Source organism: Ovis canadensis, chromosome 1 (genome assembly GCF_042477335.2).
Source record: "Ovis canadensis isolate MfBH-ARS-UI-01 breed Bighorn chromosome 1, ARS-UI_OviCan_v2, whole genome shotgun sequence".
Classification (NCBI taxonomy): domain Eukaryota; kingdom Metazoa; phylum Chordata; class Mammalia; order Artiodactyla; family Bovidae; genus Ovis; species Ovis canadensis.
In genome coordinates this window covers 92,434,288-92,452,958 of record NC_091245.1, presented here as the reverse complement: position 1 = coordinate 92,452,958, position 18,671 = coordinate 92,434,288, and the positions used below count along the sequence as shown (strand labels likewise).

General features: G+C 39.3%; 1 protein-coding gene across 2 annotated transcripts in view; it reads left to right on the top strand.

The window, feature by feature from the left end:
• TRIM33 (tripartite motif containing 33) overlaps nucleotides 1-18,671 on the top strand; it is a 144,605-nt gene that overhangs the window by 66,159 nt on the left and 59,775 nt on the right. For both annotated transcript variants that reach the window (XM_069601307.1, XM_069601301.1), the window contains exons 3-4: nucleotides 127-271; nucleotides 435-567. In XM_069601307.1, the coding sequence (XP_069457408.1) occupies nucleotides 127-271; nucleotides 435-567 (278 nt within the window). The remainder of the gene's footprint in view (nucleotides 1-126; nucleotides 272-434; nucleotides 568-18,671) is intronic.

Genomic DNA, 18,671 nt, shown 5'->3' with positions numbered 1-18,671 from the left:
GATGATTTTATTCTAGGTACAGTGAATTGGTATATTTGAGAGTAAGGTAGAAGGGTTTTACTTGTTTATTTTGTGGATCCATATTTTGTAAATTTAATGTAGGTTAGCATTTCTTTCCTCCTCTAGGTATGTACTAGTTGTGAAGACAATGCAAGTGCAGTTGGCTTTTGTGTTGAGTGTGGAGAATGGCTGTGTAAGACGTGCATTGAAGCACATCAAAGAGTAAAATTCACGAAAGATCACTTGATCAGGAAGAAAGAAGACGTCTCAGGTAAGAGAGAAGCTGTTTTAATGATTACTATTGATCTCTGTCTTTTGCCCCTGTAGCATTTGTACTTAACTTTTCAAGCTTTTGATACCAATAACGGTAAGAATTTATAAAGTTAGACAAAGACTTTGTTTATTTTTACAATATATGTTTTATTTTACTGCAGAGTCTGTTGGAGCATCTGGTCAGCGCCCTGTTTTCTGCCCTGTTCACAAACAAGAACAGTTGAAGCTTTTCTGTGAAACGTGTGATAGACTGACATGTAGAGACTGTCAGCTATTGGAACACAAAGAACATAGGTACAGAAGTCGTTATTGCTTATCAAGAAATATTATTAAAAGAGCTTATGAAATTATTTTTCCTAAAACAGATATTTTTTGTATGTTTTATGTCTTAGAGCAAGATACATTTCTTGGTAAAATATTTAATGGTTTCTATATTCATATCTATAATAACAGCGGTCGCTAAGAGGTTAAAGCGTCTGCCTGCAATGTTGGGAGATCTAATTGTCTTATGGACATTTATTGAAAATGTATTAATTAGTACATGGATTTGGGTTGCAGTAATAGAGTTATATTATTTCTTTATATACAGTCCCTCTGGTTCAAACTCACTTTTTTTTTCCCAAGTGTTCTGTGGTATTTATCACAGGGTTATGGGCTTTGGGCTGTCATGTTAAAAGGTAATATTTTCATGCATATCACTGATAGCCATTTTAGCATCAAAGCATGGAAATATACTGATTTCATGTCAGATTTAGTTTGTAGAAAAACTGGGGATTTATAAACATCTAAGTAGCATAGTTACTAATTCATTAAAATATAGCTTTGTATTTCAACCCTCTTTTACCCTCAGAATGCAATAATGTTCACTTATCACCAGCCTGTCACATCAGAACTGTTCTGGAAAGTACTGAAATTTCTAGTTAGTTGTTAAGTTCAATTAACCACACTTAAATTTTTAACTCTAGGATGTTTTAGAGCTTTTAGTTTGTTAGAGCCATTAGAATTTTTAAAGTTCTCTTTAAAGAGAGGCTACATGAATCCTATTCGCTAACAGGTATTGCATCCATAGTTTGTGCTGGGCACTTTTCTGAATGCCACATGTTTGTTTAATTCATACCAACTGCCCATGAAGTGTTGGTACTGATATCTCAGCTGTTTCAAAGTGAGCAAGTCTACTCACAGAAAGCTTTAATAATGTATACAGCATGTCCCCATAAGTGGTAGTGCTAGGACTTGAACATAGTCAGTTCGCCTCCAGATCTGTTTCAGCTCATTTGGTCATTTTCTCCCATGTGATATTCAGAACATAAAATACAGTATGTGGAATCTTTCAAACTTGATCTTATAAAGGTAATGTTCTGTTTTCTTTTTCAAGACACCTTTCTCTGTTCTACAGCCCATTTGGGTAGAAATACTACTTCAAACTTTGTTATAGATCCTTTGTTACAAAATGTTTCTTCTTACCTACAATTTGGCTGTTGTTTTATTGGAGGTGACTAATTTTGTAGATGCCTTCACTTTGGGTCCAGATCTTATCCTTGTCTTGTAATAAATCTCAGTAAGACATTAAATTACTTTCTCACAGCTGCTGTCAGGTTTTTGAGCTTTTAGACTTCTTGTGGCTTTTTAAATTAATGGTGTAAAGCAAAAATAATAGGAACACAGCGTTGTTTTTCCTGTGAAAGAATAGCTTCATCCACACCTCAAAGTTTAACCATAATTCATCCTTCCTTTTCCGTCACCACTTTCCTTTACTACTTGTATCCAAGTCCTACTTACCTCTTGAATGTTCCTACCTTCTCTTTAGTTCTTTCGCACTTCAGATTTCCTGGGTAAACTGTGGCAGAACCAGTGGCATTGGACTTGAAAGCCTCGGCTCCTGTCGCAGCGCATTTTCAGCCAGTGTCCTTGCTTTGAGGCTTACCTCGTCAAATTTGCTCTGTCTGCACTGCTGCCAGTACCGTTTGGCTGACATGTTGTGCCTCACTTAAAAACATCCTTCCGTGATACCGCACAGAAGTGTTCAGGATATAGCATTCATTAGCGAGTCTTACCAGACTGTTTCCTTATCATCTGCACGAAGTTAGGAAACAGTCCTCAAGACTACCTCTCTTGTCATACCAACTTCAGGATTCAGTAAAAAACCATATATAGGGGATAACAGCATGCAGGCCAGCTCATTGATATGATTCATTATTACATTCTTCAGTTAAAGTGGTACCCTTCTAAACAGATTGCTTTCCGTACACTTTGGAACCACCATCCATAAACCACGCAGCTCTTTGTTAGCTAATGGCTGCTTTTAGAGTACCACCTATGTGACCATAGCATTCAGCAGTTCCTTTGGTAGTTCCAAAGTCATGTTAAGCGGGATAGAGAGTATAGTGACTCAGACAATAAATAATCTGCCTACAGTGCAGGAGACCCTGGTGCGATCCCTGGGTCAGGAAGCTCCCCTGGAGAAAGAAATGGCAATCCACTCCAATATTACTGCCTGGAGAATCCCATGGACAGAGGAGCCTGGCAGGCGACAGTTCCATGGGGTCTCAAAAGAGCTGGACACAACTGAGTGACTGACACTTTCACTTTCACCTGCTCATAAATACGATAAATATTTCTTTGCATCCTCTTGGTTGCATGTTCCTGCACAAACCATCTCTGTTTTTGTGGAACACTTCTGGACTCTGCCTTCCTTATTTGTTTTCTCCTGTCACCCAAGACATAAGGGGTATTTCAGGTTTCATGGTTATGTTGTACCCTTCAGTCACGGTGTCAACCTCAGTGCTCAGTGGCAAACTAGTAATTCTCTCTTAAGCATATGTTTTACCATAGCATCCAGAAACTTTCTGGTCCAAAATCCTGGATCTCTGCTGAGTGGCCCTCAGAGGTCTTTACCGTAAGTTTAAATCTGCGTATATGTTGCTAACACTTCCAAAATCATGTCTAGTTGTGGATCACAGGGTCCATAAGCATCAAAAGAAAGACTGCTTTTTGCTGTTCAGACATAGTTCAGGCCCCATTCCCAGATGAGGAGTATATGTTCTTTAGAAATCAAATACACCAACCAAATATTGGCGCTGCTTGTTTAGTTCTAGGGATGTAGGTGGCAGAAGCTGTTTGTTTATTTTCTCACCTGTGGAGTGATAAAGCTGGCTCCTGCCTAGGTTATTCCTAAGAACTTTCCCAGTTAGGGCAGGTCCCTGGAGCTTTGCTGTGCTTGGTAACAGTCTCTTTTGTTCATGTGTGTCCCCGTTGCATATAAGTCAGTCTTACCTTTATCTTTAGTTTCTGATAGTACCATGAGATCAACATAATATTATACTCAGGACCTGCATTATACCTAAATCTCTTCTAAACAAAATATACCAGTAAGCTGGTGAACTGAAATAACCCTGTGGTTAGTATAGTAAACATAAATTAGGGTCTTTCCACATGAAAAGCTGCATTTGGCTTTTCTTCAGAGTTAGAGGGAAAAGTTTTTTTTCATGTTCAGTCCCTGAATGCCACTTATTAAGTCTGCTGTGTATATATTTTTTATTGTTCAAACCATATCAAGGACTGCTGATGCTGTGGGGGCATTATTGAGTTCAAGCTTTGAATAGTCTACTGTTAACTGGATGAACCATTTGCTTTTTTCACAGGGTACACATGGTTATTGTATAAAGAGCTCATTGGTACAAATGAGAGCATAGCAGCTTCTCACTTGTCATTAAAGTCATAAATTCTTTTTATTCATTAGGTTATCCTGTACTGTCTCAAGTCGACAACTTCTGTGGACTTCAAGACAGTTTTGTTCCCATTTAGCATGTCTAATCAAGACTTGCCTTAAGGTGAACATGTATGTCTTGTGTTTTACAATATTAGACAATATCAGTAATACCCATTCTAGTAATCATATAAAGGAGAGATAAAACTATTTCACATAGTTTGTTCATATCCGTATATTCCGGCTTTTACCCAGATTTTGACTTTAATGCTGTCAACCATCCCTCTCTTCCCAATCTAACCTTAATCCCCATTATGACTTCAGCAGGTTTTAGAAACATAGCACATTAGGCTCCCATGTCAGGGAGTCCCAGAAATGTCTTTTATCCAACCCCAGGCTATTTTACCCACACAAATGCATATTACCTTGTGTTTTCCAGCTGGACTTTGAGCCAGAAGACCCTGGCCTCTCCTTCAGTTCTCAATTTGATTAATCCATGGAATAGTTGCTCCAGGGAGTACAAGGTCAGGTTCTCATTGTCATCTTTACCCTCCAGCTTTTACCATTTCTTCATACTAGGGTAAATATAACAGAGTTGTTTAATGCCTTTTACCATTGAGGACCAGCAGTAGCTCCCATTGGTCCTCCCAACCCCCTAGAGTGCTGCATTAAGACCTTTGTTTCAACCCCATCATTGTTTGCTTTATTCATATCTTCCCCTCTCCCCATTTTCAAACAGCCATCTAAAATTTTTCATCCTTTTGGGATAAATCCCTTGACTCTCTTGTTTGTCTTTTTCTATGTTCTTGTGAATCACCCCAGTTTTCTCAGCATCTGTAAGGCCCATAAAGCGGAGACAATAAATCTGATGAGGCATCTCAGATTATTGCTAGGCTTTGCAGCAGAAAAATTACATGGGGGTACCCATGTATAAGGGTCCCTCTTAACTGTATTATTTCGGAGAAGGCAATGGCACCCCACTCCAGTACTCTTGCCTGGAAAATCCCACGGGCGGAGGAGCCTGGTAGGCTGCAGATGGGGTCGCTAAGAGTCAGACACGACTGAGCAACTTCACTTTCACTTTTCACTTTCATGCATTGGAGAAGGAAATGGCAACCCACTCCAGTGTTCTTGCCTTAAGAATCCCAGGGACGGGGGAGCCCGATGGGCTGCTGTCTGTGGGGTCGCACAGAGTCGGATACGACTGAAGCAGCTTAGCAGCAGTAGCAGCAGTGCTTGTGTGGGCGGAGAAGGCAATGGCACCCCACCTCAGTACTCTTGCCTGGAAAATCCCATGGATGGAGGAGCCAAGTGGGCTACAGTCCTTGGGCTCGCTAAGAGTCGGACAGGACTGAGCGACTTCACTTCACTTTCACTAATTTGTATTTATTTACCTTGACCTTAGTAAGAGGTGTACTCAGTAGACGAATATCCTGATCTTCATAATGCTGATTTCTCAGGGCTTAAATAAGAAGCATGTCAGTCAGTTCTTCTGAGAAGTTCTAGTTGGTATTTATAGGAGAAGGACAATCACCTGTCTGAGGGTATAAAAAAGCCCCTTTACAGGGGCTTTTATCCAGTCCACTCAGCTAGCTGTCCACTCAGGAATGACCTGCTGTGTATTGAGATTTTGGATAACCATCTGTGGTTGTTCAGCAGTGAGTGGTGGGTCCCACATCAGCTCAAACATTGCTCTTCTATTCTGCAGCATTTAAAATCAACAATATTGCCTCTAAGCGTTGTCACTCTCACAGTATTTTCATAAAGGTATTTTCAGGAAGCATACAATGTCAGTCCACAAAATGAAATAATTCCTTAGCATTGTACAATCTGGTTTCATTAGTTTCTTGATTTTGTCTTTCCTCAACCTGGACTACATTGTTATTGGGAGTCGTAGAGGTGCTGCCTGTTTTCCCAGTGTAATTTTTCCATTTGGAATGGCCCTGAGGCTAGTGGCTGTAGCTCAGCCTGGCTGAAATCTAAGCTTTGCCCAGTGTCGGGATCTGTCCCAACACACTCTTCATTTTAGCTAGTACAGATGACAATATCCAAGAAATTGTTTAATTACCTTGTTTCTTATTAGTTTGCATTTCCTTGTTTATCCAGTGAGTCAACTCCTAGGGAGTTGGATCTAGTTTCTAAGTTCTTTTGGTAACTTTTACCTCTAATAACCACAGCTGCAGTTCCATACTATCATTGAGTAGATAGTCATCCAAGAATCAAAGGTTCATAACCCTTGTCATCTTTTCCTGCTCCTTCCCTACCACAAGTTTCAGTGAGTCAGTGTCATTCTAGTGAATCCCACTTTTGATGTTAACTATGAAGTTAGAGGACAATTCACAGATCCTCTCTTACTTCTGATACCAGCTGTAGAATTTGGGGTGATATCCCCCAAACCATTCACGCTTTTAAATAAAATTTATCTTATTCATACTCACTCTGGCACCAGTTCCAAGTTCAGAATTTCCCAAGACTACCCTCAGATATAATAATTTGTTACAACTCACTGAAAGCTGTATATTTACAGCTAACATTTATTACAGTGAAAAGGATATAGATTAAAATCATCCAAGGAAAAGGCATGGGGCAGAGTCTAGGAGAGTTCTAAATGTGGGATTTCCAGTTGTCTTTTCTCAGTGAAATTCTTAATGTAATTAACTCCTAGCAATGATGTGTGACAGCATGAAGGGAATATTGCCATCCGAGGAGGCTTGCATGAGCCTTGGCGTCCAGGATTTTTACTGGAATTCTGTCATGTGGATACAGATGGAGTTTACTGTCCATGTAATTGACCTGTCTCCAGCCCTTCCTGAGATTGAGCTGAAGACCCTACAATAAATCATATCATTAGCATGTGGCCTTAAAGGCCCCAAGTTGAAACAAAGGTGCTTTTGTCAGGCAGTACATTTCAAGGGCTTAGAGATGCCCTTTCAGCTGCTGAGGGCAAAGGCCAGACGTCTCTTTGGGCAAAGTTCAATTCTTATAATCTGTTATCTCCTATTTATACTCTTAACGGTTTGCTTTTCTTAACGTACAGAACACTGTCCATAGAACTATTGCTTTTATTGTTGTTTCCTTTTATTTTTTTAAATTATGACAGTATATGATAACACATTTGCAAAAGACTTGGAAAATACAGAACAAAGTTACATGTGAAAGTGAAGTTGTTCAGTCGTGTCCGACTCTTTGAGACCCTATGGACTGTAGCCTGCCAGTCTCCTCCGTCCATGGGATTTTCCAGGCAGGAATACTGGAGTGGATTGCCATTTCCTCTTCCAGGGGATCTTCCTGACCCAGGGATCAACCACGGGTCTCCCACATTGCAGGCAGGCTCTTTACCATCTGAGCCACAAGGGAGAAACTATATGTAAAAAGTTACATATAGTTCCACTATATATAGTTATTTTTTCAAGTAGATAAATTAAGATTTTTAGTTGGAGTTTTAATATCAAACTCTCAAAAATTAGAATAGCCAGGAAAGTAGAAGACCTGAAAAGCACCATGAACCAATTCAACATAATTACAAATTATACAATTTTCACACAACAGCAGGATACAAATTCTATTCAAGTTCCCATAGACTATAAACCAGGAGACACTGAAACATATCCAGGGATGTAAAGCATGGTGCAGAAATTCCATGGTCTGAAGGTATTGAAATCATAGAGAGTCTGTTTCAGGAACTATTTCTTAAAGCCAGTTCACTTTGGTATCTTGACTTCCTTTCATTCCAGCTTATCTACTCTGTTTCCATGTCTGGACTTAAGGCCTTTTAGGGCTAGTTCAAGGGGCTCAGTTTCTCACATGCTTATTAATCAAATTGGGTTTCCCATCTCTTCTTGATTCATTGATGTAATTGTGACGGTACATATTTTCTTAGAAAATCCCACCATCTAGTAGAGATTTAAAAAATGTATTTCCTTAGAAATAGACCATAAAAGATTTTATGGAAATCTGTGTTTCTCTCTCTTTCTTATTTATAATGTTGAACAGCTAAGTTTATTTCCTTATTGTTTATTAGCATAGCCATAGATTTGAGTCATTGGTCATTTTAGCAGTCTAATTTTTTAAATAGTTTATTATATTTTTAAAGAAATATTCTAATTCTTATAGTTTATTTTGTTTTTATTCTTTCCTTAGCTTGATTTTGTTATACTTTTTGTAGGCTCTTATGATGAATCTTGATTTTATAAGAAAGATGTGAATTTTTTCTTGATCGAACTTTAGCCTCATTCCAGAAGCATTACTAACTTATATGTATACTCAGTCATGTCCGATTGTTTCTGGCCTTATGGACTGTAGCCTACTAGGCGCCTCTGTCCATGGGATTCTCCAAGCAAGAACACTGGAGTGGGTTGCCATTTTCTCCTCCACAGAACCTTCCCGACTCAGGGATTGAACCCATGTCACTTACATCTCCTACATTGACAGGAGGATGCTTTACCACACTGACTTACATATTCTATATTTATATTTTTTAGTCCCCTCTCACCCGCCCATTCTTTTAAAGGTGATTGCTACATAGTATAGTGATACAGATGGTGAACTCTGGTATGTATGTGCACGAGTGTGTATCTTTCAAATAGAGAAAATTTAGTAGTACCACCCTAAAGTGGGTGTGAGGTTTGAATTGAGAATTGTACCCATGAAGTGCTTAACACAGTAAGGGCTCAGTAGCAGTCTGACCGTTGTTATATTTTGTTTATGGTCATGCTGCCAGGCTTTTCAGAGTTCCCTAACCAGATATTGAACCTGGGCCCTCGGCAGTGAAAGCACAAAGTTCTAACCACCAGACCAACATGGAATTCCTTATTTTTCCTAAAAACACTTTATTGAGATTTTTGGTTTTCTTAACAGTCTCATTGTTTTCAAAAAAGGAAAGCATCTATAGAATTTTTAAAAATTAGTATTTATATGTATTTGTTTTTGATTGTGCTGGGTCTTTGTGGCTGCAGTGGCTTTTCTCTAGCTGTGGCAAATGGAGACTGCTCTGTAAGTACAGGGCTCGGGTTTCTCACTGTGGTGGCTCCTCGTTTCAGAGCAAGATGCGAAGGTGTCAGTAGTTGCGATTCCCAGACAGCACAGGCTCAATAGCTGTGGCTCATGGGCTTAGTTGTTCTGCGGCATGTAGGATCTTCCTGGATAAGGGATTGAACCCATGTCTCCTGCATTGGCAGGTGGATTTTTTTTTTTTTAATCACTGAGCCACCAGGGAAACCCTGCATCTATAGAATTTTATGAAATTTTTTTATCTCAAAGTACTGCATAGTTTCTAGCTAAACCATGGGGTTATTTCTCCTCTCTCTAGTAATTCTGTTCACAGTAAATAAGTATGAAAAATGTCTAGGGTTTCCCTGGTGGTTCACTGTTTAAGAATTCACCTTGCAATGCAGGAAACACTGGTTTGATCTCTGATCTGGGAAGATTCCACATGCCAGAGCAACTGGGCCCATGTGCCATAAATACGGAGCCATTGCACTCTACATCCTGTGGTCTGCAACAAGAGAAGGCTGAGCATTGCAACCAGAGAAAACCCAAGTGCAGCCACAAAGATTCTCGACAGCCAAAAGTTTAAAACAAGAAAAAAAGATTCTAATTCATTAAAAAAAAAAAGTATAGACCTGTATAAAGGACAAGAATGAAATGAGACACCATTGAACATTTCAGTTAGTTTTTCAAAACAAGGGAAATGGATTGAATATTTTTGGATCTGATCGTTGACCTAGTGAGTTGAGTGAACTACAATCCAGGATCATGCAAATGAGGTATAAAGGAAGCCACTTGATCTACTTCCCAGAAGTCTATGGTGGCTCAGGATCTGGAGGTGATAGGTATCACAAAAGTTAGGCTTATTCTCTGGATAAGTAAAATCAGAGGCTCTTGACTTGGGGGATAATAGGTGTAGATGGAGGGTCTGGATGAGGTACTTGGCTATAATTGAGGAAATTAAAGTGTAAATCTGCATATTAAACAGTGGGACATTCATGTACCCAACTTGATTCCAGATTGCCAGTAGTGAACTTTTACATTTCACTATTCTTCACTGTGCTTCCCAGGTGGCTCAATGGTAAAGAATTTGCCTGCAAAGCAGGAGACCCGGGTTCAATCCCTGGGTTGGGAAAATTCCCTGGAGAAAGAAATGGCAACCCCCTCCAGTATTCTTGCCTGGGAAATCTCATGGACAGAGGAGCCTGACAGGCTGTAGTCCATGGGATCACAAAAGAGTCAGATGCAACTTAGCAATTGAACAACAACAGTAGAATAAGAAAGTGAACATGGAACAGCGACGGGTTCAAAATTGGGAAAGGAGTACAACAAGGCTATACGTTGTTACCTTGCTTGTTTAACTTACATGCAGAGTACATCATTTCAAATGCTTGACCGTATCACAAGCTGGAATCAAGATTGATGGGAGAAATATCAACAATCTCAGATGTGCAGATGATACCACTTTAAATGGCAGAAAGTGAAGCGGAACTATTGAGCCTCTTGATGAGGGTGAAAGAGGAGAGTGAAAAAGCTGGCTTAAACCTCAACATTCAAAAAAAAACTAAGATCATAGCATCCAGTTCCATTACTTCATGGCAAATAGAAGGGGAAAAAGTGAAGCAGTGACAAATTTTATTTTCTTGGGCTCCAAAATCACTGTGGACAGTGACTCCAGCCATGAAATTCAAAGACATTTGCTCCTTGGAAGAAAAGTGGTGACAAACCTAGATAGCATATTAAAAAGCAGAGACATCACTTTGCTGACAAAGGTCCACATAGTCAAAGCTTTGGTTTTTCCGGTAGTCATCTATGGATGTAAGAGTTGGACCATAAGGAAGGCTGAGTGCCGAAGAGTTAATGCTTTTGAACTGTGGTGCTAGAGAAGACTCTTGAGAGTCCTTGGACTACAAGGAGGTCAAACCAGTCAATCCTAAATGAATTCAATGATGAATATTCACTGGAAGGACTGTTGCTGAAGCGCCAGTTCTTTGGCCACCTGTTGCAAAGAGCTGACTCATTGGAAAAGAGCCTGATGCTGGGAAAGATTGAAGGCAGGAGGAGAAGAGGACAACAGAGGATGAGATGGTTAAATAGCATCACCAACTCAGTGATGTGAATTTGAGCAAACTCCAAGAGATAGTGGAGGACAGAGGAGCCTGATGTACTATGTATGGTTTATGGGGTGGCAAAGAGTAGGACTCGATTCAGCTCAGCAGCTGAACAACAATAAAAGCAACAAAAAACGTCTTTCTCACTTTGCTTGCTGTAATTAGAGGTTTTTTCACTCTCTGGAGGAAGTAGATATTTAGAAGAGGCCTTCTAATGTTGCTATTTGGTGTTCATTTCTGATTAAAAAGATTGCCTTATAGTGAAGCCCATCAGTTCATAGATTCTACTGTCTCTCACAGATGATTATAAGCAGTTTTAAAGTATATTTAAATATAAATGGATGTGAATCAGTGGAAGGGTCATCTGACTTCTGATGAGAGCCAGTGTCATAAGCCATGCATTTTGAGATAGTTAAGAATTCTCAACGTTTATCTCTCATCTGGCTTCAAATATAGGGACTAGAAAAGCTAAGTATTCCCTTTCTCAACATTTCTGGCATTAAGATAGTTCTCATCTACAGTTTATTCTCCTAAAATACAAGCAGAAGTCTGTTTAGAGCATGATTTTCAGAAAGTATTTACCTTCTTGATAAAAGGGACAGAAGTTGCTGGTATCACCCATCTTCCTCCTTTTCCCTTCCTTGAATTTGGATGATTCTTGGAACTCTGACATTATTATATGTTCATGAGGGTAAAGGCAAGAGCATCTCAGAGGTTCTAGCTTTGATGTTGTTAACAGCATCAGCTGCCCGCGTTTGTTCTTGTCTTATGAGCCACTGTTAGTCACGACAGCTGCACATGTCTCTGATTGATGCAGCCATCCACATGAAAGAGCATGAAAGGACGTAACATAGGAACCAAAGGAGAAGTAAAATAAAAATTATGGCATTCTGAGTTAGTGACAAGCTGTTGGTTACAGATTAATGACAGAGCCTCTACAAAAGAAGCAGTTTAAAGGCCTTTACTGGCAGTCTGGGAGTTAAGACTCTGCACTTTGATTTCTACCACTTTCTGTTGTAGGGGGGTGCAAGTTCCATCCCTGGGGGAGGAACTGAGATCTTACAACATGCTAGTGACACAGGCCCCCACCCCCACCCCCCAACAAGTGAGTAAAATACAAAAGAACTCTTGGAAGTATGATAGGTAAAAAACTCAATTGGTCTTTTCTTTTTTAAAAATCATTTATTTATGGCTGTGCTGAGTCTTCATTGCTGCATCTGGGCTTTCTCTAGTTGTGGTGAGTGGAGGGTACTTTCCTTGTGGTGCACAAACTTCTTGCTGCCGTGGCTTGCCTTGTGGAGTGTGGGCTGTAGGCATGCTCCCTTCAGCAGTTGTGGCAGTGAGCTCAGTAGTTGTGACGTACTGGTTTAGTTGCCCATGGCATGTGGGATCTTTCCACACAGGATCTGATCTGGGTCTCCTGCAGTGGCAGATGGATTCTTCACCACTGGATCACCAGGGAAATCCAATCGATAGGTTCGATAAATTCTATTTAGCCTCCTAGAAAACAAAACAGAAAGATTTTTAAAAGATCTAAAAAGTATAAGAAGTCTTTTGCTTACCAGTATGAATTATAGAAAAAGAAATTACCAAGTAATATAAGAAATTCTCCTATAAACCTAGAATTGCCAGTCTGAAATGACCCATTTAATGCCATTGCACTAACAGTAAAGGATTTCTGTCAGTTATATATCATCATAAAGGGATGATACTTGATGGGTTAGAATGGAGATAAGCAGAGTTGCCAAAGAATCGAGTAGGTAACCTACAGAGAAATGGGAATCTAAATAGGATCTTTAAAAGTAGCAATACTAGGAGGCAGAAGATGCTGAAACTAACTGCAACAGTTGGGAGATTGACAGGGAAAGATTTGCAACCTAGAATTCTATATCCAAACTGTTAATCGATGTGAGAGTAAGATGTAGACATTTTGCAGCATGCAAGGGTTCAGAAACTGCCTCCTATACACCACTTTCTAGAGCTGTTAGAGAATGTGATCCACAAAAATATTAGTAAATCAAGAAAGTGAATGGTAATGCCTAGAATGACAGGTGTATACTAGCTAGTTTATACTGAAGCTTGAGGGCTAAGGAGCCCATGAAGGATGCCTCAAGAAAAAAAATTGAACTGCTTCTATTGAATTTGTTATCTTAGGTCTTTTCAGTTCAGTTCAGTCACTCAGTCGTCTCCAACTCTTTGCAAGCCCATGAATTGCAGCACGCTAGGCCTCCCTGTCCATCACCAACTCCTGGAGTTTACCTAAACTCATGTCCATCGAGTCAGCGATGCCATCCAGCCATCCATCCTCTGTCGTCCCCTTCTCCTCCTGCCCCCAATCCCTCAACGGCATCAGAGTCTTTTCCAATGAGTCAGCTCTTCGCATGAGGTGACCAAAGTATTGGAGTTTCAGCTTCAGCACCAGTCCTTCCAAAGAATACCCAGGACTGATCTCCTTTAGAACGGACTGGTTGGATCTCCTTGCAGTCCAAGGGACTCTCGAGTCTTCTGCAACACCACAGTTCAAAAGCATCGGTTCTTTGGCACTCAGCTTTCTTTACAGTCCAACTCTCAACATCCATACATGACCACTGGAAAAACCATAGCCTTGACTAGACGGACCTTTGTTGGCAAAGTAATGTCTCTGCTTTTGAATATGCTATCTAGGTTGGTCATAACTTTCCTTCCAAGGAGTGAGCGTCTTTTAATTTCATGGCTGCAGTCACCATCTGCACTGATTTTGGAGCCCCCCAAAATAAAGTCTGACACTGTTTCTACTGTTTCCCCATCTATTTCCCATGAAGTGATGGGACCAGGTGCCATGATCTTAAAAAATATTATTGACAAGTGTTTGACATATCTGATGGAACATTAGAAATGTTTGGGATCAGTACATTGAGAGTTAAGCAAATGAGAGCAAAGGATATTTATCAATTCCAAAAGAAAAAATGTTCAAGAAAATATTACACTCCTTGGCTCAATATTGGACAGTGTTTACAATCACTTAATAATTCAACAAGTAGGTGTATGCTTACTGAGTGCTTGGTATGGTATATTTCTGTGAACAAAGTAAAGTCACTGTCCCCATGACTTAATTTTTCATGGTAGAGTGAAATAAATACTAAATAAATCAGGTGGTGATCATCATAGAGAAAAATGCTCTGGAAATTGGGACAGAGCATGTGAGCGTGCAGGTTTGCGGGGTTTTATTTTAAATAGGGTGGTTTTAAAAGGCTTTCATGATGAAGTGGCATTTGAGTAGAGACTGAAGGAAGAAAGGGATCAGGCGTTGGTTAAATTTGGCAAGGAGCATGTTTCAGATAAACCAAGTGCAACAGGCTGAGATAGTAGCATATTTAACATCTTTGAGTAACGGTATGGTCTGAGTGCAGATACCAAGGGGTAGATGGTTATCAGATGAGGTAAGGATAGAAAGGGCCAAATTATTTAGCGCTTTGTAGATTTATTGTAAGAATGTTGCCTTTTACTGAGTCAGATGCTCAAGCTTTTGAGCAGTGGAATGGTTTGATGGTTGTTTTAAAAATATCACACTAGCTCTAGTGAAGAGAGATTAAAGAAGGAGCAAGGACAGAATAATGAGATTAGCTTGGAGATTGTTTTTGATAATTTTGGCAAGACATAATGGTGGTTTAGACTAACATTGGAGATAGTAAGATAGAGTCAAGTTCTGTATATGTTTTGGACTGGGATTTGATGCATGAAACTTATATGTGGATTTGTTGATATATGATTTATATGAGATACCAATGACACCAAGATTTTTCGCTTTCATCTTAACCAAAAGTAGCAGAAGAATTAGGCTTGAATTTACTGAGGTGTAGAAGACTGTGGGAAGACATACTTTGTTAGGTGTATGTAGGGAGTTGATAGTTAAGTTTTGGCCATGTTAAATTTGATATCTTAAATAAACATTTTATGATAAAATTAGATTGAGTAGGATAGAAGTAGGGAGGATGGTGATGTAAATGTTGAATTCTTAACTGTAAAATTGATAAAGCTATTTAATAGAGGCCTCTCATTTTGGAAGGCATCTCATAGACCTTCTTCCCCCATTATCATGGATGGAGAGATCCTCACACTCACTGTGCCTTCTCAGAACTTCTCAGCTCCCTTCACTCTGTCATCCTGAGGCAAGATGTAACATACACATTAGGAGTGAGTTTGCTTCTCTCAAAATAAGGGTCACGACTAAACCTTCATGTTCTAAGACCACACAGTTCTGACTCTTCTGTCCTCATCTGGAGTGAAGATGTTGTTGACTCGCTGGAGCTAGGATTTCTTCTCCATGGATTAAAAGAGAAAGTCCCAGGCCCCACCCTTCTTTACCGGCAGTATTTACACCCTCTCTACCATTATCTCCTTTAAATCTGCTAGGACTGATATTATAGTCTTTACCCCTGTTTATCATCCAAGAAAAGCCCCACACTCCCAGGTCTCCCCTCATTTGCTCTGCTTTAATTCCCATGAAGCTTTCCATGTGACAGTTTCTGATACTTGTTCTCTGTAACTCATGGTTTGTCATCAGCAGGGTCTCTGTATTCTCAGGCTCATTTTTGATCCCTTTCTGTACGTCCTTTGCTGTATGGAAACAGAACTCTAGGACACTGCTTCCACCGTAGTCTTCTTATCTGGTGCTGTTTTTCCTTTGATATCTCGTGTGTTACTGGGCCCAGAGATATGAAGTAGGTCTTCTACTTGCTATTTTTGGGACCATTCTTCCTCTTACCTTCCTGAAAAATCTCCAGATGTTAATCTCAAATGCCATTGTTTGTATTGCTCATTGGTACTTTCACATACAACCCTTGGGTCATTCTACTTTCTCTTTCACAGATTTTAGTTCCTAACTCAGTGGTAATCTGTGAAATTCTACAGTTCTAAGAAATTCTAAGAATTTCTGGCAGTTGTAATACGCGCAGATTTGATCCTTCTGACACTCTGGTCTTGATGTTTTTGAGCTCTTTTGTAAGGTTTACGTCATCTGTATTTGCCATTCAAATCTATGATCATATGCTAGACCTTGGCATTTTCAATAGTTGTGTTCCATTTTAAGCATTTCTTTTTGTAAACACTTATCCCATCATTCTAGCTCATTCTGCTTAGTACCAGACTTCCACAGTTATTCCCCATACAGTGACTTATTTTAATCCATTGATTGTACGACTCTTTCACTTTATCTCATTTCTTTATGTTCTCACTTAAGCCATTTTCTCTTTAATTTTATGGCTAATCATTTTCATTCCCTGGCATTTAGCCTTGACTCCATATCCCACTTGGTTGAGCTTCCTTGGCAGAACCACCATCCTAATGCTTTGCTTATGTGGTTACATACATATCACAGGAGAAGAAATACTGACACCAACTAGTTGCTTGCCCAGTTCATGACCACTTAACCTCAGAGACACCCTAGTGTTGCCTGCAACTGTGCTGTGCATTCACACCTTCTCTGTCTAAAATGTCCAACATGTCACCCTCTGTCCTCACTCCCAGATACTGGTTTTGCTTCCTACTTCATTGAGGAAAATGAAGCAATCGAAAGAGTACTTCTGCAGGCTCCCTCTACCATATCTACATATCTACTTGCACCCACAGCTCTACGTTTCTGTTATCTTATTTAAACCCTCTTCCTCTATAGAGCCAGTTGCTCCAATTAAGATACACTTAGATTCCATCTTATGTTATGTAGCCGAGGACATTGGTAGTTTGGCCATCTCTGCCAATTTCAGTTTTTTCAGTCTCTAGCAGTTATTTCTATCAGCATTTTAGTATTCTGAAACTTTCCTTCTGTCTTTAAAAATGAAAGAAAAACACAAGACTCTCTCTCTTTAACCTGCTTTTTCTAACAACAACTGTCTCCGTTCTTTTTTTATTTCTTGCAACAAAAGTTTTGAAAGAATTGCTAATAAGAATGATCTCCATTTTCTCCTGTCCTAGCCTCTTAAATATACATATTTGACTGTCAGCATTCTCCCAACATTGTTCTTTTCAAGGTTACTGGTAACCTTTGCATTATTAAGACTAGAAGTCACTTCTCAGTCATTGTCTTAATACCTTATATATCAGCAGCATTTGACACAGTTGTTCATTTTCTCAGTACATTTTATTTGTTGAATGCTTGGCTACTTTTTAGTTTTCCTTTTACCACACTGATTGCTTCTCTAAACGTTGGATGTGCCAGGCCTCACTCCATGATCTATGATTACAGTCTTATGACTTTAAATACCATCCATATGCCTGCAATGTCCAAATTCATATTTCTGGCTCAGTACTCTCCTGAAATTTCAGTTTTGTCTGTTCTACAGACTGTAGCATCTCTGCTTGAGTGTCTGCTTTCTCATATAGTACAGTGAACCCTTTAACAGTGCAGGTTTGAACTGTGTCGGTCTGCTTATATGTGGATTTTTTTTTTCCCCACTAAATACATACTGCAGTGCTACACAATCTAAGATTGGTTGAATCTGCAGATGTGGAATCATGTATTTCAAGGTCAGCTATAAAGTCATACTTGGATTTTTGACTGACTGATCAGTTGGGACCCCTAACTTCTGTGTTATTCAAGGGTCAACTGTATATCCAAAATTGAATTGACGCCTACTCCAGGCTGTTTGCCCTGGCAGCCTTGCCCCATCTCAGTTTGTTGCATTTTTCTCTTGCATAGGCCAGAAATCTTGGGATCATCTTTGACTTCACTGTTTTTTCATACCCAAAGACAAACTTACCAGAACATCTTTTTGGTTCCACTTTTAAAATATATCCCCCAGTCCCACAACTTCTACATCATTATTGTTAGTTCCATGATACTAACTTAGTTTCAACCACCATCATTTCTTGTGTGATTTGCTACAGTAGTCTCATAAATCATCCTCATGCTTCTAATAGTGTCCTTCAGTTTATTCTTGGCACAACTGCTAGAGTGAATCTCAAAGTGTGTCACTTCCCTGCTCAAAATATGCTGTGTTCAGAGTAAAAGATTCTATGGAGTCGTATAAATACACGTTTCATCTATTACTGTTCTTACTTCTGACTCTGCTACAGCTGTACTAACTGTTTCTGAAACATGCTAGGGATGCTGCTGCCTGCCTGTTTTCTCTAACTTTCTTGCTCTACTTGTTTGCATAGCTGACTTTCATGTATCCATCAAGTCTCTGATTAAATGTAGCTTTGCCAGTGAGATCTACTCTGATCACAGTATTTAAAATTGCAATTTGAATACAGCATTGTAAAGCAACTGTATTCCAATAAAGATTAATTTTAAAATTGCAATTAACCATTTTACTCATCTTGCTGTGTTTTAAATATATAAATATATATAAATATATTTTTTAATATATAAAACATCACTTTTAAAATGTATTCTGTAATTTATAGCTTGTTTTTTGTGTTCTTCCCATTGGAATGTAAGTTTCATGAGGATAAGTATCTTTTATTCGTTAAATCCCAATATTTTACACAAATTTAGACCCTTCATCTGTTGAATAAATATTTGTTAATTTAGGTATAGGGGAAGAAAGAGGTAGTAGAGGTGCCTGAATATAGGAATTATCCATTTTTTCCCTTTTTTTTAATTGGTGAAGAATTGC